Source organism: Melampsora larici-populina (assembly GCF_000204055.1).
Source record: "Melampsora larici-populina 98AG31 unplaced genomic scaffold MELLAscaffold_9, whole genome shotgun sequence".
NCBI lineage: Eukaryota > Fungi > Basidiomycota > Pucciniomycetes > Pucciniales > Melampsoraceae > Melampsora > Melampsora laricis-populina.
This window is the reverse complement of record NW_006768773.1, coordinates 1030355-1054631: the sequence shown is the minus strand read 5'-3', so window position 1 is coordinate 1054631 and position 24277 is coordinate 1030355. Positions and strand designations below refer to the sequence as shown.

The following is a 24277-nucleotide window of genomic DNA, read 5'->3' as shown; positions in this document are numbered from 1 at the left end:
CATGACCTTTTCACTCAGAGTCATTTCATCTTGAACTTGTGACGTTCGCGGACGTTCGTTGTCTTGTTCTACCCACAAAACCTTGTATACCTACAACCCTGAATGAGCTTCGAAATCCTCAATACCTTACAACCCACTGCTTCTGGCCATGCGGCTCAGATGCTATTGGGTCCTACGATCCTCGGATCGCTTCTAGGCATCTTCACATTTGGGATTCTCTCTTGCTTGTTTTTCTCCTATGTCACCGGTCCTCTTTACCATCACGATGCTTGTTTCATTCGAGTTTGTGTTTGGCTAGTTTGGCTTACAGCCTTAATCAGCGCTTTTCTCAACGCCATCGAGAATTATTCATATGGCGTATCACAATCAAGAGATTATAGTACTCTCAGATATCCTATACTGTCTGATTGTTTGGTGACCGTCCCTCAAGCAATGTGCGCACTCATCGTTCAACTTTACCTCGCACGCCGGGCTACCTCAGTAAGCATCTTTCCATTCGCTTTTGATTTCTATAAATTAATGGTTGACGAATAATAAACCTCATTGACGCGTTACATCCTTCCACTTTTGTATCCTTGTGTCGATAATTCAGCTAATAAAGAGTAGATTGAGAAAGTACACTCTTCGTGGACTACTGTTTACTTTGATACTTGAGTCATGGGCATTTTCAGTGGTTCAGGTGGTCTTATCATGTACGTATATCTTGAACTCTTTCATCATTTTGATCTCACGTCTGATCTTCGAAAACTGAAATATTCAAACATTTCTTTTTCTCATGACACACGAAAAATTATTCATCGAAATTCATTTTCATACGTATGTGATGAATATTCGAATGATTTTATTCATAAGTTCACGACCGGCAAGGGGACACTCAAGCTCTAAAAGTCAGCTTTGCTTCGTCTTTGGCATGTTTCCCAATTATTTGAAGATTTCCAACTCATTAGCCGGTCAAGTCTGATGCACAACCGACTTCATCTTTTTGAATATCTCTGGCACTCCTCGATATGATCTGATGCGTTGCTAGCCTCTAACTCTCAACTTGGCCAGCGCTGTAAGTGGTTCAAATAACTCCTCATTCAATTTTTGACACCTTACTGACATATTCCCCTTGATACATCACAACAGACATGGCTATGGAGCAATGCCATTGCAGAAGTATGCGTAAGTCCAAGAAAATTTATCAGGCCTCTTGTGTTCCACAATCTCATCCGATTGATGAATCATCCCACATGTTAGGTCACTACGGTCATCTGTCTAAGTTTACGCTCAAAGTTGTCAAAAAGCGATAATCAACTCACTAACGTGGTACTCGCCAAGGTATGTTCCCCTGTTCTTTTCAGTCGCAGTTCATTTACCCATCAAGATGTTGTCTTATCAACCTGAACGGGACGAGTCCAGGATCAAGATGATAGAATTCCTAAAACTAACATTTCTTTTCTTTCGCCCACTCTAACATCACTTTCACTATTGTAATGGTAATGTGGGACCAAACCAAAAAAACTTTAGCTAATCCGGCTCGCCATCTACTCGGCTTCTATAACCTGTTTTGTTGCTGTGGGAGGAGGTTAGTACTCATTTCCATCCAAGAAACACCTCACTGGGATTAAATTGACTGACCGTTGAACCGAAAATATCGTTGAACCACTTGAACCACTTTGCTCTCTGACCCATGACTGGATGACTCGACTTGGCTTTTTGTTTATCTCTTACTATTCGAAACAACTGCATTTGTGCCATTGGGAACACTCCAACAAAACTGCCTGGTTGTCCACATCTGTACAACACGAACTCGAATATCAATACCAGCTATATGCGCGACAATTGCGATCAATCCGCAAAGCCCTTCGGTGAACTTGTCGATCGCTTTCACATGTCAGTGTATATCTTCTCTTTGACTCTGCGTTTGTTCATCCATCCCCAAAGTGATGGAAATGAGTCCGCGTTGAATATCGCTGCAGATCCATCGCGTGCCATTCACGTCTTCATGTAATTCTATGCGCGGTCTTCAACCAAAGGGCACTCCAAGCTGATGTTGCGTTTTCTTCCCATTTTTGATCCACAGCCATTTTGCCTGGATTGTATGGAATCGTGTTCATTGTCACTCTAATGATTCGGGAGCAACTCCGTTCCGATCTAGAGGGAGGGCCTTCTGCTCATCCGGAATTGATGGAGCAGATACACATTCATAGAGAAGGTCACCTTGACTCATCAAACGGAGTCACTTTCCAACCTATCTCTCCAACCACACATGTCCAAGACAAATCTCCACACTCTTCTCCAGTGACCTTCTCACCTCCTTGGCCAAAAATCCAATCTTCCTCACCTTCACCAGGTTTTTTAAATCTCAGAGCCAGAATTCTAGGATTCTGTGTTACCAGACCTGATAGTTCTTTTAACATCCCAAGAAGGTTTCAAAGACTTGGATCTCTGTTCTGATTCTTTCTGGATTAAAACTTCAAGGAAACCATTTTCTGATATACCAATTTTACAGCTAATTGGAATCAAAGTTAACAATCATTCACCTCGGAGATTTAATCTGGCTTGATCACTTCTATTTGTATTACATATCAAATCAAGAGGAAGCTTCTTTAATAATCTTCCTTAAACTTTCTTCTTCTTTTAATTCACATCAACTTAATCCTACTTTCCTTCTCTCTAAGAGGTATTTTCTTTTCTTTTCTTGTATTTTCATTTTCTTTAAATTATCCACTAGGCAAATGCATGTTCCATATACAACTCCTTTAATACCATATTTATCTGTCTCCAACACAACTAATTAATATATTAATCTACTCCTGTCATTCTCTTCCTATTGATTCATGGAATATAACTTACTTTATCTGGCACTAGAACGGTGGCACTGCCAAGGAATGTTTAGGCAGAATGGAAGCTAATGAACAGAGATCAAATTATTGATGCCTATCTCGTGAGATGTGAAAAAGAGACAAATCATAGCATCTACTGGAACAGACCAGTGAGGAGTGAGAAAATGCTAAACATAACACTGAGAGACAGTGGCTGGGAGGAAGGTCATAGAAAATATAATGCCATGCATATACTTACAACTTGCAATGAGACATTAAGCAAAACAAAAATAAAATATTGCAATAAGAAGAAAAGAACCAAATTTTAAAGGAAAGAGAGGCATTGAAAATCATTATCTAAAGGTCTTGTACTAAGTGTCTTGGAACCCACATGATACTGAATAATTAGAAATCATCATAGGAACACATAGAAACTAACTGAATATTGAGTTTCTTTTTGACTGGTTTCTATGTGTTCCTATGTTTCTTTATAAATATTAAGTCTAGTGTTGGGTCCAGACCTTTAGATGAAACTTAATAGAGAAATTCAACCAACTAAAAATGAATTAGTAAGAAACTTTGAGACCAAGATAGTATTTACTTTTTTGGTGGATAGGGATGGTGGGCAGGTGACAAAAAATGACTAGGTAGAAAAAGATTTGAAAGAAGGAAAACTGTGTCTAAAATGAGTTAAAGTTAAAGATGCTAAGAAGATTTCTTGATGAGATGAGAATCAGGATACAGGAAATCTTTCAGGATCAACTTGCTTGACTGGAAACTTCTTGCTCAGTTTTTCTTTTGCCTTCAACTCCTGGATTTGATGTTGATTTGGGACACAAGATGCCCCATTGTGTTACTTACAATTCCTGGACACTTTTATTGGAAGGTCTGGTGGTGAAATCTCAAGCTTATGGAAAGAATTGAAAAACTAGCAATCATTTTTGTCAGTCATCTATGGTATATTACATCATGTGAATAGTCATCTACCAACCTGTGATTTCCCAGCAATGGATGAAATTCCATATTTGAATAATATAATTGAATAATATAATTGTATTTTCAGAGCAATAGTGGTTTGTAAATGTCTTCAAAAACCAGTACAGATACACTTGTATGCATGAGTACACACATAAGTGAAAAGTGGATAGTTCTCAAAACAAACTATTTACCTCCCTAGTAACTTTGATCCCAAGTGGCCACTTGATTTCTCAAAACAGAAATCTGACAAGTCTTTGATTCAGTGTGAATCATTACTTATAATGGGTCAATCCTTATGTACACTGGTAGAAACATACTAGTTTTTCTGAGAATCTTGCATCAAAGTTTTGCAATCCAAATTGGAATAAAAGAGGATATGATTTACGTGGAATCAAAGTGTACTTTCAAATCCCCCACACTAGAAAATTTGGATACAGTGAAGTGCAAAGAGTTTAAATCATCTACTTGAAAAATCCATTTTGGCTTCAATAGTAACTCAGCTTGATTTCTATATTGGAAAGAAAAACAAACCACTATAAAGTATGCAGTCTCAAGGTGCAATAGCAAGTAGAAACTGCTCAACATGTATTCATGTAGAAAGATGTGTTGGAGAAACTATGAAGTCTGTCCACTCTCTAAATCAACCCACCTCTACTTTTGTGAATGCACAATACTGTGTGTTTCTGTTTGTCAAACTTGCTTGGTACAAGGGGAAAAAAGAATAAAGCAGGGTTTGGTTATATGGTACAATGGTTCATAAGCTAGTGGCTGTGGGTTAATTTCTCAATTGGACTTCTGGGTAACTTGCGCTGGCTGTCTATACAGTAAAGACCTTTGACCATTGTAAGAGTGCCAAAATGTGGTGCTGTATGTGGATTCTGTTTGTCTTCAGATCTGAGGTGTTTGTCCATCCATGGAAAATCTAAAATGTGTGGTGCCCAAGCTTGAGGGATGCCTTTTGAGATAGAGCGTGGCCTTTTTTTAGTTTAGACGCGGTTCATACTCTAAATGTGTTGAGAAGTTGTTATGCTCGTCACTAGCAACAAAACGCGCTGAGGGTAAGAAAGATTTGAGTGCAATTGAATGTGATGCTGTTTGATTTGGCCTGCTTAATGCATACAATAGACTATCTAGATCAGATAGAAGTGACGAAAGAAAGTGAGATTGGAACTTTTAAGATCTCTTGATATTCGATGTAAAAACTAGACAAATATTGAAAGATGGTTTTTTCATAGAGCAAATGAAGTATCATAGATAAAAGATATCTTGAACGTCTTGAGGCTAAAGGGGTATTTGGTTTGACTGAAAAAGGTTTAAATTGATAGTTAACTTCGGGTTCGAAAGCCCGGAACGAAGAAAAGGGTTTGAGGAGTTAACTCACAAAGATCGAATTGGAGGAGGTAATGATACCATCCTGTTAATTGACTCTAGGCGTGAATCAGCGACTCTCTGTGGACAGGCCATAGATTACAACCCATTTCCACCTGTCCGATCAGGGTTTTGTACTGTTTTTGACCGGCAACACCATTTGGATCTTTATTGGTGTATTCCTCTGCACACGTCGAAGGTTGGTCACCTACACCCCCCACATCATCAGATTGGAAGACATAAATTTAGGTCAGAAGGAGAAAAAAGGGCAAACAAGAAGTTTTCAAGCAAAGGAAAGAAAAAGACAGATATCCATAAAACTACTCAACATTTCAAACGGCACAAGGTGTTTTCACCCCATTGGTCGGCATAAAAGTGTGTGTTCCATTCCTTTGCCTCACAATTCGTCGCTATAGCTACGCCTGCACAAAAACCGGCAGCAGTGGAAGCAGGGTTTTCGGGATTATATTGTCTTCCATCATAACCGCAGACCAAGCATGCATCAGTGACGAAGATTAAGCAAGCGATGAGGAGGACTATCAATAATGGATGTGTTGACATAGTGGACATTGTAGTGTATAGAGTCAAGGAGAGGATGAAGTTCTTGAAATGCACTGTAGCCGCGTAGACGGCACTGATTTTATACTCATCATCAAGACCTTGCGTTGACTCAGGGTAAAACACTTTGGTCTCTTTTGGTTCAGTCACCGTCAGTGGTTGGAAGAAGAAGCTGTAGAAACCATACAATAAGCAGAGTCGATGGAATCGGAAATCGGGCGTTCACAAAGACCCTTCAGTAAACCCAATAGGGTTCCTCGCGACGAGGCGTCGTGCCGCTCAAAGCCAACTGCTTCTGGCCACGCGGCTCAGATGCTATGTATTGGGTCCTACCATCCTCGGATCGCTTCTAGGCATCTTCACATTTGGGGATCCCTCTTGCTTGCTTTTCTCCTATGTCACCGGTCCTCTTTACCATCACGATGCTTGTTTCATTCGAGTTTGTGTTTGGCTAGTTTGGCTTACAGCCTTAGTCAGCGCTTTTCTCAACGCCATCCAGAATTATTCATATGGCGTATCACAATGCCCAAGCTTGGAACTCCGCTTTTGGAGGCTTCCAGGAGTGGTACAATCAAATGACTAGATATTTTTGGAAATCCTTGAGAACAATCTGGATTGCTCCGTGATTTTGGCCCAAGAGAAAGTCAGACTTTCTGCCACTCTGCAAAACAGAAGAAATATACAATGAGGGCATGTTAAATAGATAATTCAAGAAAGCAAACAAAGCAGATTTCTTCAAAAGATATAATAAATTGGCCACTGATCTGATGGATGTTCGCACTGCTCAGCCTCCTGAAACCTCAAATGCTAATCCTCCTAGGCTTTCATTATATGCACCATAGTCACCATCACCACTACATTTCCAAAAAAATCCTTGAATCTTTGGCTACCTAAACCACAGGGGTGGTTCTGTGTTGCAAGTTTGCACATTCTGAAATATCCCCTTTGATGTAGGTTGATGAAATGTGATGAGTTGAAGACAAAGTACAGAGTCCATTGGGGGTTGCATGTAGGGTTATACCACAAAAAATAACAACATCCTCATTGCTCTTTGGGAGGAATTCCAATATTTTTATCAAGAGATAAAATGTAATAACCATTCACATCCTCAAGATAGAATCAAGGAACAATTGAGACTGTAGACAAAGTATTCGGTAGACTGGTTAGGAAGCCAGCTTAGACTCACCCAAACCAAGAGAACATCCGGACAAGCTCGGGCTCATATCTGTATCTGTTGATGAGCTAGATCCCTTCTCTCTGTGGCAATTGAAGAATGGGGTTGATATTGCACAAGAACTACCGACCCGAGCAGCTCACACAGTTCCTCCACATCAAGGCTCTGAAAACACCAATTAGCTCACATAACTCACAAAGCCACAAACACATACAGATATTATACATCTAGAACGAGATAGGATATATCACAACTTGGTGCGTGATTCTGAACCCAGCGAGGGAACTGTTGCAGCTAGCTGGGTACCAACTGCAAGACAGCGCTGTTTATGCCTCCATCCAACGTCGCTCGCAAGCTTATCCTCTCTGGGTGAGGTCCAGACTTCGACCACAGCGTCGTGAACGCCATCGGCTTCATTGAATTTACTAGTAAAGTACAAACCAGTACGCCGTACAGAAAACTCTTGAATCTCATTTGGATTAGGTGGTGTCAGGAAGCGAACCGAATAAACGAGAGTCGGGAACCAAAGTTGATCACTTTATGGAAACACACCATCAGTATCCTTGCCATCAAAACATTTCTAGCAAATTAGACAACACAAACCTTGGATGATCCTTCCCATCTTCTACAGGTAAGAGTTGAGCAAAGTTTCTAAACATATCACAAAGGTAACAAAGTAAAGCAGGTTGATCGAAAACATTTGAATCTTTATCTAAAAACTCATGCCAAGCTGCCCATTCAATTGGCTGGGTGGCACTCTGGATCATTGGTTGTTTGTGTTTAATTGCCAAATCTTCACTCCATTGAACTTGAGTTGAAAATTTGAAGGCGCGTGCGAACGGGGTTTGCAGAGTCAGAGTAGGATGAGTGATTAGCGGGCACAAGACAGAGTGTCCTGATTGTAACGTCATCCTGTTAGAGCGGTCCAAAGAAGGAACCAAGTATGTCACTTTACACGCTGAGTACCTTTCGGTTTGAGGCCACGGAATTTGGAGGATATGACATTATTCAAAACTTACGGCTTGATGCTCGCTTCACATGCCCTGGAAGTCGAAGGCTCGTTCTGAGAGACTTGGGCGGTCGATCTGCTTTGAAATAAAACTTGCGCCACCACGTTTTTCCGCTGGTTTTGAAACGATGCTACTTCTATGGTTGACCAATTCCGGCCTGCACGAATGATGTGAATGTGGAATTGAATGGGTCCAATGGTGGATCGGTTAAGAAAATGTGCTGTGATGTGGACAGGCACAAGTTGATCATATCCGCCTGAAGATTGTTCAGATTGAGATTGGACGGCGGCTTTCATAATCATGGCAAGAACATATCCACCGTGCGGCGCTACAATGACATACCAAAAACTTAGTCAGCCTCAACCTGTTGAAACTGGTTATGAGACCAAGGATATAACTCTACATCATCCCATTCAAACTTCCACCTAGCAATCGACAGATTGATCATTGATATGGAGGCTCTTACCACTTGCACCAGTCCATTGATCATCTACCTCGCCTTCATAAATATAGCCAACCTCGTGGTGTTTTCGAGCGAAACGAATAGCTGACAATGAAGAATTGATTGGAGCCATCGACTTTAAGGACTTCGGGTGTTCAAGATGGGCCTCAATCCTTCATCTGCAATCAGATTCACGCGATCACACTCACACCTCATGTGTGGCTTGTCTTGTCCGAGAAATATCCGACCCGAATAGCCTCGGGATCTGCGGGTACCTAAACTTTCAGTGTATCTTATTCTTTTCTGATCGTCAGCGCAAATTGTTGACATGCCCAACGCATCTTCAAAGTTGAGATCTCAGTGTGACTGAGAAATACATATTGGGTGTAAGTTTCTGCAATTGAGTTGCTCTCAGTGGAAGTCGATTAGATGTGAGCTCAAGTCTTTACGGCCACCAGTCATTGCCTGATCAGCTCAAGCTACAAACACTGCAGCTAGAATCCATACGGTCATTCGAACGACAAAAAACGGCTTTCAATTCATCAGGTTTATAGGCGAGCATGAGTGTGCTAGATACAAGAGTATTGGCACATTGCTAGATCTGTGACACGGGATATGTTACAGCATATTGCGATGATGATGCTAAGCGGACAAAATTCACTTGGGCCACAGTGAGGTCGAGAAAGCATGCTTAGAGGTTCTATCCATGGTATCATAGTGAGTGTCTCCGAGTTGGTTGATATGATTGCTAAGTGAGCATGGATTGAATTTGACGTCGATGAATGGCATCGAGAATGATGATTGTCATTGAGCGATCTTGAAACAGTTATCATCAGCCTTTCGGCTCTGCCTCTTTATGCGTTAAGCTGTTTCCGGTCCGCTGATAAGGGCGATCAAATTTAGAGAACGTATTTGAAAGGCTACCTGACTCCACCTCATGAGAAGTCTGTGAGGCCTCCAACTTTGAGCTTTCTCCCACTGTTTTTGACGCTGAGGGTGTTTCATCGATTCGCTGGTGCCCTATTCCCCCAGTAAGATTTCCACAAGACGAGAAGAAGTAACAAGTTGATCAGTAGAATTAACCATATAGCTGATGTAGTTGCGAAAGGTTCGCATTACTCGACGACTAGCCGAATTCAAGATTATGGACTCAACACTCTAGCTTATCGTTTGAGCGCATTCCTATCCTGGCCTGCTCCCTTCGACGTTGATTGATATCTTTCTTGGCAAAGTATAGACCACCACCTCCGGCGACACTGAGCATGTGAAAAAGTCATGGGACCGAAGCAGAATCAGCTCTGAAATATGAAGAGATATCAGGATAGAGAATTAGACCATATTTGTTCAACTCACATTAACAGACCCCATCCCAGAGCCATTGATCCTGGTGTGTTCATCTTTTCTTTGCAAATCCAACTTGATGGTGGTTTCCAAGTTGAGGCAGCTTCAAACTTAACTTGATTTCGGATTTCGTACGGATGCGGGTCCGGCCCGTGGGTATGACGTTTTCTTCGAGACGGTGCTCGTTGCTCAGTAGTGACCAGTACCCTTCGGCGCTTACTGTAGCGGGACCGGCCCATCCATCATCATCAAAAACCAAACTCACATTGCTCGAGAGTTGTACTTCCAGATAGATATAATTGTAAACAAACGCCTCGCACTTGACTTTCCAGCCTCACCAAGGACGGCCGCCCATAAGCGCTTCCCTATCGCTCTCATCTTTCTCTACGGGACCGGCGGTGACCTCATAGCACTAGCATGCCCGGCTTCCGGCCCAACAAGGTGCTCGGCTGGATTGTACCAGGCCTGATGATCAGCTTTATCACATTTGGTTCACGATTGGTATTCAAAGAGTTATGTCAGGCGCCATTTTAGACTTCCGGAGTGCTCCAGCGGTGTTGAAGCCTCTTGCCTACTCAGGTCCCTTTATCATTCATTTTCTCGAAATGAAATTGCTGGGAAGTTGAGTGTTTTAACCGCATTGCCCCATCTTTTACCATAGATCTTAAAATGAGTTTCTGAAGTGCGCACACCAAAAATCAGGAATTTATCAAGCTACTTTCACTATCGCATTCACTCTCACGGTAGCCCTTTATCTTTGGATACTTTTCCAACCGCGAACACATTCCAGCCCTCCCAAACAGATACCGGAAGCAATCAAGCAGAAACTGATTGTGAGAACAACCCAAATCACTTCGTTTTTGACCCTTCCTAAATAAACCCAAAGCTATATTGTGCTGTATATGCTGCTTTCAACGCTTGAGCTCTTTAACTAATCGAATCTGATGTATTCCAAAATCAAATTTTGTTCGATCAGGTTTACGAAACGTCCGATTCTTCGGGGACTCCATCGATCTGTAATATATGTCAGGGTCGCCTGAGGCCGCTCCGTTCTCGTCACTGCCTTGACTGTGGAACATGCAAGTATGTGATGGTCATTTCTAAAATCTACATAGTTGGTGATATGAATGACGACCTTACATTGTCACTGCATACTTAACGTGCGCTTAGGACTGGGTTTGATCACCATTGTGTGTGGTTTGCTCATTGTATCACTTCCACTACTACCCTCAAGCCATTCATCCAAATTCTCGTCCTCGCTCCAATGGTCATTCTCCTGGGCGCTGTACCAGCGATGCCAATTATTCGATGGCAATTGAAAGAGGTAGTCCGACTCACCTGGTCTGAAGGCCCGAGCGGAGAATTCTTGCGTACAATCTGGTGGAGTAGATGGTGGGGATGGGCAGGTGGTCCAGGTTGGAGGTGAGAGATGTGATGCTTTGTCCTTGCCGTTGAGGAAGATCGAGCTGCATTTCTAGACCAGAAATCTGACAAGTATCTGGCTCATTACATGTGTATTTTCTTGTGTTCGCTGTCCAAAACTGAAATTCTTGCGAAAGGTATGCTGGTGGTGTTGGTCTTGGGTACTGGCACTACCACTGGATCCGAAGTCAATACGAACCTGGCTCTCAGACAGATGAAATAGACATGGAATTTAAAAGCTTGCGTCAACCGACGCTGTCCTTGCTCATTCTCCTTGCTTTTGCAGTGCTAGTCTCTCTCGTTGCCCTGTTAATGCTTATGACGATCATTCGCGATACTGTGTTCCGGGGAAGAAATACAATTGATATAGAACGTTCAAGACGATGGACGTCAAGGGGTGACCATACATCGACATCATGGGACCCTAGAGTTAAATTGTGGATTCCTGATGAAAGTAGTGTTGGACAAGGTAAAGTGGTACGAATCGATCCTGAAGAAGATGTGTTCAATAATGGGCCAACTCAGAACTGGCAGGATTTGATGGGAGCTCAAATATGGGAGTGGTTTGGTAAGCTGGACGCAATTTATTTTACCTTCCTCATTTTGCAGGCTGCGTTATGTAGGAGAGCAAGGCAATCTTTGGTACTCATCGATTTACATTCTGATCTCGTATGATCTGATAGTCCCCTGGATGACATCTTCTCCATCAAACACACCCGGATGTGAAGGAATAGAGTGGCGCATTAGTTCCGAATGGATGCATAAATTGAGAGCAAGGGAAACATTGGAGTCACCCATATCTATCTGATGAATCATGGGATGAATGTGTTTGGATGATGGTGTCGCGCTCCTTCTGGAACTGATCTGCCTGGACTGATTTCCGCTGATGTAATCTTATCAGAATTAGACGGTAACAATCACTATAGATTTATCATTATCGGAAGATTCAATCTCTTGACACAGATGAAACTCGAAGTCATGTCATGTTGGAAATTTAAAAGTGACGCAAATTGCGGAGAGGCTTTTTGCTACGAGTGCAAGAACTTATTTGAAGTGTCACTGGGGCCAAAGGTCATCTGTCAATTTCCTACTTACTATTGCGACGCTCCAGTAAAAAAGCCTGGTTGTTGGGGACCAGAATGCACACCGGATGTTAAGTCTTATGCCCGCTGAGCTATCACTTCATATTGGGTGGCTGCAGTGAAAAGAAAACTCATTCAAACATTCAACTCAGGTGGAGCCATTCGACCTCTCAGGATCGAAATGCTCCTTGTGTATACTCACACATCTGTTTAGTAAGAGACGACTCTTGTATTTGCCTCGGTAGCACCAAATTCGAGATCGAGTTAGCCAATGGCTCTCAATGCGGCACCAGATCCTCTAATGATTGGAAAGGATATTGCATTGGAAGAAAAATAATAAACCTGAATAAGATACTTTGACAAAGAGGTACAGAAAATGAATCAAAGTGATCACCAGATGCGGTACAAATTCTTTGTAATCATGTAACAATTTTCATAAAATTAAAGCTGAGAAATTATCCAGAGAAAAAATATATTGTCCTCTGTCAACTATCTAACTAAACGCGTTTGGTTCCTTGTGAGATCACTTCCAAAAGCCAGTTTCAGATATCAAAGACATGATACCGATATCCTATTGGCACTCGAATCCCGCTGGACATCCACCACCTCCTTGAGTCGCATGTGCATCCAGCTCACCTGACATCTTGTCTTTTGTCATCATATGCATGCTTTCCTCGTTTTCCGGCTTGCTGTTGATTGTCAAATTTTTCTGTTCAATAATGTTGATAGCTGGGATCCCTTGTTTGATTCTCATAAGGAATTCCACGAGGCTTTCGTAACTTCCAAATAACATCAGGAAAAAGCCACCCCCCTGGCCATCAAGTTTGCCCAAGACAGGAATGAATCTACTACCGAACCCATCGAGACCTGGTGCACCAGAACCAAGCTCCTTTTGACGGAATGCACCAGAAAATCCAAATTCATCATCACTTTCGTCGAATTCATCGTCTTTGTCGAATCCGTCAGAACCACCACTGCCTAGGATAATCATACCCAATTCATCATCATCATCAATGCCCATACCACCAGTAGAGCCACCAAATCCATTAACTCCAATTCCAAACTCCTCAAAACCACTGTCGTTGTATTCATCTTCACCTTTTCTGAATCCAAAAGATCCAACTCCTGCCCCACCACCTCCCCCACCACCTCCTACAAAATTTTCAAATCCTGTACCAGCTCCTTCTCCGAATCCAAAAAAATCGGCTCCTCCCCCAGCTCCTCCTCCGAATCCAAAAAATTCATCTCCTCCCCAACCACCACCTCCAAATGATCCAAAACCTCCACCACCTCCAAATGATCCAAAACCTCCACCACCTCCAAATGATCCAAAACCTCCACCACCTCCATGTTTCCTACGGTGGCCAGAACCATGTTTATGATGCCCATGCCCATGTCTATGTTTATGATGCCCATGCCCATGCCTATGTTTATGATGCCCATGCCCATGTCTATGTTTATGATGCCCATGCCCATGCCTATGTTTATGATGCCCATGCCCATGCCTATGTTTATGATGCCCATGCCCATGCCTATGTTTATGCCCATGCCCATGCCTATGTTTATGATGTCGAGAACATCTACCTTTGTGCTTGTGACTACAAGAACGATGTCCTCTGTGATGTTTCTTTCGTCTGTGCCTGTGAGGGTGCCTATGGTGGCGATGGTGCCGATGTTTTCTGTGTCTACGCCTACGACCCGGGCGTGAGCGATGATGGTGGTGTTTGTGTCCCTTGCGGTGACCTGACACGAGATACCCCTCGATTCATTAGATTTTCCTGATCATCGTCATCCTACCTCGATAGAAGAAGAAAAAGCTTACCTTTATGTCTCTTTGAAAGTTGGTTTAGGTGCTCGCCAGATAACTGATGCACAAGGCCATATGTGACGGCCTTTGACACAAAAGTATCAGATGAAACAAAAGCATCATGCGTGCTTTTCATCCATAGCAGGCGTGATGAATACCAAGATCGGTTTCGGTCAAAGACATAGTAAGCTAGATAGTTTTCCGAACAGAGATGCTGAGAAACACACCTGGAAGGCTCTACAGTACCAGTCGAGACCAAATCGCCAGCGGATGATCTGGTGCTATTAATCGAAGCAACTATTCCAAGTTTATGGGTCAGCTCAATAAGTATGCGAGTCAAGCTGCAATAGACCTACAACATAACAAAACGATTATTGATGTTAAACGACTGAAAGATAACATGTCCACAACTGCCAGCGAATGGACAGTTTGATGCAAATAGAATCGCTCTCTTTGTGATCTCAAACTAAATGTTGTGATTATGATTGGAGAGGAAGTCTGAAATGAAGATAAAGAGGGATAATGTGGGAATAGAACAATCACGACTTGATAGCCATCTTTAAGAAGAAATCTCGTCAAGTTTTCTCATCAATTCATCAGGTTGTCTGGACTGTGAAGTCTCATTTTTAGTAAAGGCAGTGTTGCAAATCCTCATGAAGGGAAAGTAACGGGCATTTGATCACAGTAGTCTTGCAACTTGATTGATAACTTCTTTTCAGAATTAAAATACCGTCATAGACAATAAATTGAAGCGCTCGATCCTCTCCGGCTTCGAGGGAAGAGATGGCGCATCGATTAAAGTTGGCGTTGAATGTTGTTGTATCGTTTTTAGGTTGCGAATTGTTTTGTGTCAAATAATTCCCTTCGGCCCCTCGTCGGATCGCAACAGTTGAAGAAACGGCTATGAGAACAGATCGTGAAGATCATGATAACATCTTCATTTGATGTGAAGCGACCATGTAGCTGGGAATTGTGAAGTGACCTCAAAGATTCCTTGATTGATGAGATACAATGCAAGTGGCGAACAAGAATTCGCACAGATCCAATCCTTTGACCGAGGACTTGTTTATGAAGTTGTAGTTGTCAATGCGACCATGCGATTTCACATTCCAGTGATCTGACTTTGATACAATTGAACACCGCCAGTCCAGGTTTGTCGCTTCACACAAACTTCAAGACCCAAGTTTGCAACGGAACATTACCATGTTTATGGCGAATGGCTTGACAATTCTCTCTACCTTGATCGAATCCGAAGAATGCCTCCATTGAGCGCATGGGGTTACTGACACTAGTCATACGTCATCGCTTTACTCCATCTACCCCGTGCCATCCAAGGCAAGAGGTCATAGTGAAAGCCCAACCGACGTAACATCACGTCCGCGCAAAAAGCGCTACATGGATCGATCGCTTCTGGAAAGGAGTAGCGGGCATCCTATAGAAGGAAAGTCCAGCATTCGGCTAGGTTTGAGTATGATAAGTCAAATACGGTGACTTGATCGCAAAATTTTGGCATGTATGCAGGGATTTTGAGAGCAGAGGGCGAACACAAAAAGTTTAATTGATTGAAACCATACCATGATTCAATGATGTTTTACAAAAGCTTGACCAACGGGGAATGGGTGACAAGCTTTTCTGATCTGACTGTACAACATTGCAAAAACGATAGACCTAATGTTGACAACACGTGAGCTGGCAAGGATTGTCCAGCTACTAGAATACATGGTATGTACAGGAAAGATAAGATGAAAAGCTTGGCGGATGAAAATGGGAACACTTGAAGTCCATTCAGTGATCAATGTCTTCCCCTATTATCGAGATCGCAAGATCCCAAAATCGTGCACATGGGAATCATTAGTCAACAATGCTACGGACTAGATAAAAATGAATTGGCGCAAATGCGTCGAGGTACTCACATCCTCTGCCGATTGTATTCTTCAAGTCGGCCTCGGTTACTACCTTGGATGCGGAGAAATATCCTAAACAGAATTCCACGTGTCAATACAACCCTCTCGTAAAACTCATATTTGATGCCGACTCACCCGCCGCAATCTTAGCATCGATCTCCACCATTGAATCGGATGGAATCAAGTGATCTGGAATATCTTTGCGAACCAAGATTGGGATACCGGATTCGACAATGGCCTGTCACGATAGAGCCCATATTAAATATACGTGAATCGGACATGTGTGACTGCATGTCAATGGATACATGGGTGAGCAACTTACATCATGTTTCATGTCACTCATAGAACACATCACATCAATCTTTTTAATCCCAAGCCAATGCAGCACATCGGGCATCAAGGCTATATATAAAACAGTCTCGTTTCAGTTGGACTAGAAAGTGTGTCCAGATATCTGGAATGTTTACCCTGAAATCGCATGTCTTTGACACCAGCTATTGACTCGGTCCGTTGGAAATACATTGCGGCGGAATCACCCCCTCGTTTTCGTGCATTATATACCAAATATTTCGTCACTGGCCGGATGTATATTTCCGAGTCAGCTTTCAAGATCTAGGCAGGACGCGAAACAACATAGCTCTGGGAAGTTTGTCACCTTCGCCCAGTGCTCGACCTTCCTTTCGAAAGTAGATCACCACACCACTTCCTCCTCTCTGTGCGCATTTGATGGCCTCTTCGATTCCGTATAACAGATACGGCCGACATGTGCAGATCTGATCAAATCAAAAATCGCTAGTGAGATCGATGAATCAGGCGAAAAGACGGCTGAAAAGTGACCTACAGAGCTGCCAAACACATCACTTCCGTTACACTCATCGTGCACACGGAGTGTCAACTCTTTTGTAGGGTCGCTTACAAAATTTGGATCGCCAAAAATGTAGACTGTGAGACCGCCGATCGGTGGCAGATACGTTTTGAGATCATTTCGAGTCAAAAGCTCGGGGTACATTCCACCAGTGTCCTCAAATAATGCTCGGCGAAGAAGACCTTCGGAAATACCTATCAATCACAGCACAATTGTCAGTCAGATAGGCTTCACAAATCTTCGACTTTCGATTCATTGCCCCGAACCAATTTTCTGCGCTACTTACCAAAGCGAGCCGCAACACCAGGCAAATTCCACTTCAAATCCAAAGTAGATAAACCATAGCAGCCCAAAAACCCCTTAGTAAATTCTATCACGAACGGCCGAGGCACTCGAAATATCTCAAGATGAACCTACCACAGGCTCCACCGCAGCTTTCGTTACAGCTACTTCGACACCCGCTTTCTTTGAAGTCTCGCGCTGTCGATCTTCTACGGACATCTGATCCCAATTACCACCGGCAGCTGCGATTGACGTCTTAGCAGCCGTCTCTGCCCATTCACCAGGAGATTTGCTGATGATCTTCCCATCAATTAGCAATCTACCATCCGCTACAGCTTCATCTAGTTCGGCCAGCTTTAGATGGGCTTTGGTGCATGCCACTGGGATGGAAATAGTCAGACATGCTAGGATTATGGTAGAGTAGATCAATTTCAACAGACCGGTCGGACGAATATCGACTCCGGCATCAAAGTGAGCTTTGAATATCTGGGGAGTCAAATGCCCCCATGGATCCATGCTCACAATCCTGGAGGCATCAAACCAAGAGGGATTTGGATCAACGCTAAAGGGTGGTTCAGTCTTTCGAAGAGAAGAGAAAACCAGGCATGTCATCTTAGCAAGGGTCATTTGTAATGTCCGAGGATAGTCCTTTACATACGTTGGTGAAGTCTGGGCGGTGATTGGGATTAATGGCTCCGATTGCGGTTGCTAAGGCTTTATAAATACAGTACGAGCTTTGATCGCGCAGGTGAGATCCAAGAAGTTCAGTCAGATTTGGAACAGACCCTCGACGAAAAACGCTTGACTTGACGCTGTCTGGCATTATTTTGATGCTAGAATTCTGGTACTCACCCTGAATATGCACCAATGGCGTTTCTGTTGAGTGATAGTGTTGAATAAGCTAATAAAACTTTGGAATTATGATTCTATGGACCCACCTAATCTTGAGACTGTTGGGATGCCTGCTGGCTACCACGGGGCCACGTTTTTGAGGATCGGGATTGCCCCAATCTAATGGGATTGGATGTATTCCCGTCTGGCCGGGGTAGGCTGGGTCAAATGAAGTTGATGAAGAAAGGATTTTCATCAGTTGATCTGCCACAGGAACAGGACAAGCAGGGTCACAAGTTTGGGATATACGCATGAAGTCGTCTACGTACTGGTCAGGATGACACGTTGAGGATACACCGTAGATGGTTTGAGTAAAGAAAGTGCGGAGGGGGATGCATAGGGCCCGGGGGAAGAAGCGGCTTCTGATTTCATCCAATCCGAGAAACGCAGCTTTTCTCGTACACTTCCTTCGTCTTCATATTGACTTGCAGGCCTGGCGAAACTTGATTGGGAACCAGGCGTGGTTTGAGAGTTAGGAATAGGAATCGCCGTGGGCATAGGGCGGACTGGAGTGCCGTCAAAAGAACTATGGTTATCATGAGTTGAAGCATGAGTTGGGATTTGTTGATGAGAATGCGTTTGAAAATGAGCAGGGGTTGCTACGCCCAAAGTCTCGAGCTGTAAATAAAGGAAGATGGAAGGGTTAATGACTCGATGAACGCAGATTCCCGCATTGCAGTGACGAAGTAGATACTGACTTTGAGCTCAAGAGATAATTGCGATTCCTTCAAGCTTCTGACTTCAGCGACCAAGGTCTGTAAAAGTTCCGTTGTTTCGGACGCACTGCCAGTGTTGACGACGGACATTTGGTCAATGGCGGAGAGGAGATAGCTGGTGGCTTAACCGCTCAAGAATGCTTTCCTATCGAGGATTGTTTGAGGTTTCGAAAGAAAACGATACTATGAGAGTTTGGCGAGCTGATGACCGATCAACCAAACAGGACACTACAGTGGGGCCGTGCTGAGTCTCGAACCCAAGCCCTCTACGTCACCGAACAAGAGTGGAGTCTGGCACTCTCACTGTAACTCACATGTATCGGTACTCGAGTTTGGATCAGCGGCAACTGATCATGAGTCGACTCAGTGCTGCATCCCTGCTTGTGATTGGTATTACCAAATCACATGCATGATTTTTTGAAGCCATCTTCTATATCTCGCGAATCGTGATATTTATTGCGCTTCAGAGAAGAAATGACGCGAGATGGACAAAAGTTAATGAGGCAAAAAACTAGTGAAGCTCAACATACAAGGTCTGAATAATAAGAGAAAGCGTCTTACAGGCTGCATATTTGTGCCAATGGATTAAAGTCTCACAATCGAAAAGAAGGCTAAAAGTCGGAAGTGACTTCGAAGTTGCGTGTCAGACTCAAACTATGTAAACAACAACCATGATAAGTACTTCACCTTTTAAAGAGCTTTGCTCACCAGTGCCACTACGATCCGGGGTGTTTCACGAATTTGCTCTTTGCTGATTCAAAAGAAATGATTCTAGAAATATGCTCAGAATATGGCCGTTCAGTTGTGACAAATCATAAAGAAATGATATATTTCAATGCCTAGATTGCCAGTGTTTGGCATGCCATCAGGCTTGAAATCATTCTCTGAGACTCAATGACAACATATATATATTGTATATATATTCCAACTTTATAGAACACACATCATCACTATCAAGAAAAGAAACTAAATAAAGCCAGCTGTGCCAGAGGATTGAAAGGAACATTTGACTGCAGGGAACCTTTGGAAATGATTACGCAATATCTCAATCTTATGCGAAAGATCAACAAAAAAGCATAACAAAAAACCGTGCCGGTAAAATCTGATATCATTACATTGCTTCTCTGTAAGCTTGCGCGGCCAGACTGGCATTGCACGCCATAGCCACGTCACCCTGTCCTGCCTGTATACCAAGAAGAAAGGTCGGGTATATTATATCACGTTCTGGAACATAAGTTGGGTCAAGGAGCTATGTAAAAGAGATGTTGTTGAATGATCAATTGAGTGTTGTATCATCATCAACGCAAGCATAGAATCACAACTTACCAAGCCAAACGGTGTTGTATAGTGGTCACAAATGGTGTCGTCACTATATACTTGAGCCTTGAACATCGAGTCATAGGCTGAATTCATCCGGGCTAGCGTGACGGAAGGTGCTATAGGTCGACCTTGCTTGCTGTGAGGCAGAGAGATTTTGTGCGGAGACGTTAAAAATATCCGAGTCATCAAATCAATTGGATACAATATTACATACTCCGTACGACCTCCAAGTGTGATTTCCTTGCTATCAAGTGGCTGGACCTGATAAGGAGACATTGATGGAGTCCGGTGGAGTCAGTCCGGTTGCTTCAAATGAAGGTATGATTGAACTCACTACACAAGTACGGCAAATGGTACATGCCGGGAAACTCGGATCATACAGGAAAGCGATCGCACTATTTGAAATCGGTCGACAAAGAATGTTAATGAGTGAGAAGAGGTCACAAAATCAATCACTTTGGGATCAAGATCATGAAGGCTAGTCAGATTCAGAGCGTTGACTGACCAAACACAGTCGCTCGCGAGTCCTGTCTGTCTAACATATCTGGAAACCGAGCAGGTCATCGGTTGTTCGCCTGTTGTCGGTTGGTCGGTCGTAGGATCATTGGAAGCTTGGTTCGTCTGTTTCTTCGTCTTCCTTTTTACAAAAGAAGTAGAGGAGACCTTGACAGATGCGGAGGATCGCGCCGATAATCTGTCATGGGCGATGGCTTGACCAAAGATGAGGAAGATTTGAAGAAAAACCAGAAGCAATAATATGTTCTTCATATCTTGAGATGAGAAGGGGTCAATATCTATGATTGTTGTATCTGGACAGGGGAACCGGTCCAGGAGTATACAGGATATGGATAGCGAGTGGGTGTTGCCAGCTTCCAGGTGGTAGAAGGACGGTGTCTTACTTATATCCTCTGCCCCCAGATTTAAGACGAAGGTGAGAAAGGAAATTGATTTTGCATTTCATGGATTATGATGCGCACGTAATCCAAGATTTGAACGACCAACCTCTACCAATCTTGACCTCGACAAACACGCTGCTTCTCGCACGCTTTGTTAAGGGGGACCTGAGGATTCTGTCCCGAACCAACTTTTCGAGTTTAGTCACGTGACCACCTCCGTGACTGCGCAAGCAGTCATCCACCCCATTATCCTAACAACTTTCATCAAATCGTTTTCCTCTTTCTCACTTTTTCTCTCACTTCCTCTCATCGTTCACCTTCTGTCGCGTCTCAGATGGACGAAGGACCCCCTGATCCGGAGATCCAGGAAGGATCAATCGTACGGGACGACGCGTCGACTTATGACGACGCGATGGACGCGTTAGTTGCGTCAGACCTGACGGGTCAAACGACGGTAACGACGCCTAAATCACGTCAAACACCCCCCAAGACCCTCGATAGGGTCGTTCTACCCCCTCAGGCGTTCACTGGTCCTGTCTCGAGCACGCCAGCTTCGCTGGAAGGCTCAAGGAAGCGACATCGACAACGTGCGCCTTCCCCAAGCCCTCTCGACGAAGCAGAGGACATCACCGGGACCCCTCCATCGGTTCGTATCGGTCGATTGTTTCCGGGAAGCCCACCCTCTACAGCTAAGCCGTTAGGAGTCTTGGTCCAGAGACTGCTGGACATATCCAAAGCAGCTCTGGTTCCCAAGTCCAAACGAGCCAAATCTGTCAACGTAGACGTTGAATCAGCAGCCGATGTCTTGGTGATTGCCGGCTTGATCCAAGAACAAGCCAGCATCATGGAAGCACGACGAGTGGTTTTTGACCCCACTCGACAAAGTGCCCCAGCACCTACCTCATCCTCACTTGCACCGGAAGCTCAATTCGAGTTTCGAAGTGAAACTCTATCGGCGAAAGTCGACACCCTGGCTGCACAGGTTGCCAAACTGATCACGGCTATCGACCCGGAACAGCAGCCGCGACAACAACAACAACAAAAACAAACGACAGGCACATATGCCTTAGCCGCATCAAAACATGCACCGAAAAACACTCAGGCGCCCTCACCACACCAACAGAGCCAACGAGCTCAACAAAAACATAATGTTCGTCCAAAGACAGAGGCGTCAATTACCCTGATTCAACAGGACCCGAAAAATGTTTCGGGTGGGGGAAAAACCATCCCAGAGCTCATAAAGAGTCTCAACGCTGTTCTCAAAGAGAACAACATCAAAGTGACTATGAATGATGAGTCCACCATTGTGGTACGCAACATTCATAGACACCCTTCCAACGACTTGGTGATATACTTAGAATCACAAAAACAAGTCCAAGCATTGCGAGGCCAGGTGGAATGCTGGCTTCCAAAGGTCTCACCGAACCTCGCCATAAAACAAGAGGTACATTCCGTGATTGTTCACGGAATACCTACAACCTTCAACCCATCTCGTCCAGAGGACATTGAGCTCCTAAAAACAAGCAACGGTGATCTACTCGATAGCGCCCTCTTTGTGAGGTGGTTAAAGAAAGATATGGCTGATGACTCAGCAAAACGTCACTCGTCCCTGCTGATTGGTTTCAAAACACTCAGTGAAGCCACCCTTGATGCACGCACAAAAGTGTGGCAAGGGAGGGGCCGCCACCGGACAGAACTTAGCGGGCCTCCTCCAACTCGGTGTTTTAACTGCCTGGGAGTAGGACACACGGCATCTGCTTGTAAAATAGCTCCTATGTGTCCATACTGTTCAGGTAACCACCACACACACAATTGCCCTATTAAAGGTACCACAGCAATGAAATGTATTGCCTGTGCACGCGGAAAAGTGAAAGCAGACCCCAGTGCCAATCTTCCGCGCCTGTTCAAGGAAAACCATGCGGATTTCCTGCACCACCCATTTTCCCCCACGTGCCCAGTGAGAATTGCGAGTCAATTCCCGCCTCATAACCCCAGCTCCTCGCCATATATCCAAGTGGTTGCCCAAGCAAACTCAGCTCAAACTCAATGTTAGAACATCAGATGATGGAAAAACTCAAAATTGACAATTCAGCCAGCGTTCTACAATTGAACTGCAAGGATTCCAAATATGTTACTCATTCTTTATTTAATTCAAATTTAACTTCCAAATTTTCCATTCTTTCAATTCAAGAACCGTATGTCAACCCTATTGATAACCTACCACTCAATATGTCCAATTGGACTCTCGTCTGTCCAACTCCACAATCTCTTGAGGAAGAGGACAGACCTCGAGCCTGCCTTTATATTCGGCAAGACTTGAATCCAATCATCAATCCAATATTCTCATCTTCGAGAAACCTGGCAGCAAGTGTAATCACTATACAAGGCTATACTGTATTGATAGCTAGTGTTTATAACCCTCAAAAAACCCTGGACGGCTTTGAAGCTTTCGTCGACATGCTCAAAACCGCTCCATTGACAACCCAACTTCTTCCAACAATCTGTACCACCAATGCTAACCTCCACTCCCCCTTGTGGAATCCGAGCCACAGTAAACTAAACGACAAAGACGCCAAAAAGTTGATTGACATGCTCACAGACTGGGGCCTTAGTCTGCGGTCTCCAAAAGGTATTCCAACCTTCGGAGTGAGATCAATGAACACCGAAGGAACCTCAATTGACCAAGTATGGGTTGTTGGAATACTTACGCTAACATCATATAAATCTAGCTGTATTCCTTGTCTTTCTCATAACTGATGTGCTTACCATCCTAGTTCACTTCTATCATTAGCTGATCATCTCATGTTTTCTCACCGGATCATTTGATCCTCGATCTGTTGTCTATTTTGTTCTCATCGGATCCTATGATCCTTGACTTTGTATCTACGCAGTTGTTACATAAAACTTACGTAACGAACTTTGTTTATAAACCACCTAGAGCAGCACTAGGAAAGGGTTTCTTCTTCACCCTTTCCGCATTTCATTTATGTGCTCTAGGAAGGTCTTTCTTTTCTTAGACTGTGTCTTTTTCTCTATGTAGTTGCTTCATGAAATACTAAGGTCTTTACCCTTTCCGCATTTCATTTATGTGCTCTAGTTGATCGCAACAGGTTATGAGACCCATCTCTACCAACTGCTAAAACTTTAAATACTCCAAAGCTTATCTTGAAAGCTTATCTTGAATCTTGCACGTCTCCACAAGGGTCCTTGGATACATTAGTATACCACGTATTTCTCGAAACTCTCGAACCTTCTTCCTGATCACATTCAAATACTTTGAACCTTCTTCATCGATTAAACTGCATCACATCCGGCGCTGGATTTCCCGATCCTTTACACCTGTGTCATCTATCCTCCTACCTCTCTTGCAATCTACCCACCGTTACTTCGCTGTCTCTCACCCACTATGGCAAC

At 43.6% G+C, this 24277-nt stretch overlaps 8 protein-coding genes across 8 annotated transcripts; 2 read left to right on the top strand and 6 right to left on the bottom strand.

Annotated features, from left to right (window-relative positions):
- Positions 1-102: 102 nt before the first annotated feature.
- On the top strand, positions 103-2439 carry MELLADRAFT_104394 (uncharacterized protein; the record flags this gene model as incomplete). The annotated part of the gene is made up of 9 exons (XM_007407562.1): positions 103-480; positions 593-692; positions 853-887; positions 1028-1054; positions 1129-1164; positions 1240-1320; positions 1510-1567; positions 1810-1875; positions 2066-2439. 9 exons carry the CDS (start codon positions 103-105, stop codon positions 2437-2439), a joined length of 1155 nt encoding a protein of 384 aa, XP_007407624.1.
- Positions 2440-5212: 2773 nt separating this feature from the next.
- On the bottom strand, positions 5213-5723 carry MELLADRAFT_104393 (uncharacterized protein; the record flags this gene model as incomplete). Its single annotated transcript, XM_007407401.1, has 2 exons — positions 5213-5361; positions 5483-5723. The coding sequence occupies 2 exons, from the start codon at positions 5721-5723 to the stop codon at positions 5213-5215; spliced, it is 390 nt and encodes a 129-aa protein (XP_007407463.1).
- Positions 5724-7132: 1409 nt separating this feature from the next.
- Positions 7133-8470, bottom strand: MELLADRAFT_104392 (uncharacterized protein; the record flags this gene model as incomplete). The annotated part of the gene is made up of 4 exons (XM_007407400.1): positions 7133-7421; positions 7489-7797; positions 7905-8223; positions 8362-8470. 4 exons carry the CDS (start codon positions 8468-8470, stop codon positions 7133-7135), a joined length of 1026 nt encoding a protein of 341 aa, XP_007407462.1.
- Positions 8471-9169: 699 nt separating this feature from the next.
- On the bottom strand, positions 9170-10056 carry MELLADRAFT_104391 (uncharacterized protein; the record flags this gene model as incomplete). Its single annotated transcript, XM_007407399.1, has 4 exons — positions 9170-9357; positions 9493-9593; positions 9691-9897; positions 9944-10056. The coding sequence occupies 4 exons, from the start codon at positions 10054-10056 to the stop codon at positions 9170-9172; spliced, it is 609 nt and encodes a 202-aa protein (XP_007407461.1).
- Positions 10057-10095: 39 nt separating this feature from the next.
- On the top strand, positions 10096-11908 carry MELLADRAFT_96369 (uncharacterized protein; the record flags this gene model as incomplete). Its single annotated transcript, XM_007407563.1, has 7 exons — positions 10096-10195; positions 10258-10299; positions 10381-10511; positions 10655-10761; positions 10849-11100; positions 11238-11668; positions 11784-11908. The coding sequence occupies 7 exons, from the start codon at positions 10096-10098 to the stop codon at positions 11906-11908; spliced, it is 1188 nt and encodes a 395-aa protein (XP_007407625.1).
- An 845-nt stretch (positions 11909-12753) lies between these two features.
- Positions 12754-14125, bottom strand: MELLADRAFT_96368 (uncharacterized protein; the record flags this gene model as incomplete). The annotated part of the gene is made up of 2 exons (XM_007407398.1): positions 12754-13925; positions 14005-14125. The coding sequence occupies 2 exons, from the start codon at positions 14123-14125 to the stop codon at positions 12754-12756; spliced, it is 1293 nt and encodes a 430-aa protein (XP_007407460.1).
- A 1715-nt stretch (positions 14126-15840) lies between these two features.
- On the bottom strand, positions 15841-18303 carry MELLADRAFT_34614 (uncharacterized protein; the record flags this gene model as incomplete). The annotated part of the gene is made up of 14 exons (XM_007407397.1): positions 15841-15965; positions 16029-16131; positions 16216-16295; positions 16361-16468; positions 16549-16666; positions 16735-16952; positions 17045-17075; positions 17176-17249; positions 17322-17420; positions 17481-17619; positions 17699-17774; positions 17893-17916; positions 17979-18090; positions 18201-18303. The coding sequence occupies 14 exons, from the start codon at positions 18301-18303 to the stop codon at positions 15841-15843; spliced, it is 1410 nt and encodes a 469-aa protein (XP_007407459.1).
- Positions 18304-19758: 1455 nt separating this feature from the next.
- MELLADRAFT_104387 (uncharacterized protein) lies at positions 19759-20735 on the bottom strand (the record flags this gene model as incomplete). Its single annotated transcript, XM_007407396.1, has 5 exons — positions 19759-19896; positions 19974-20103; positions 20182-20228; positions 20302-20362; positions 20473-20735. The coding sequence occupies 5 exons, from the start codon at positions 20733-20735 to the stop codon at positions 19759-19761; spliced, it is 639 nt and encodes a 212-aa protein (XP_007407458.1).
- Positions 20736-24277: the final 3542 nt, after the last annotated feature.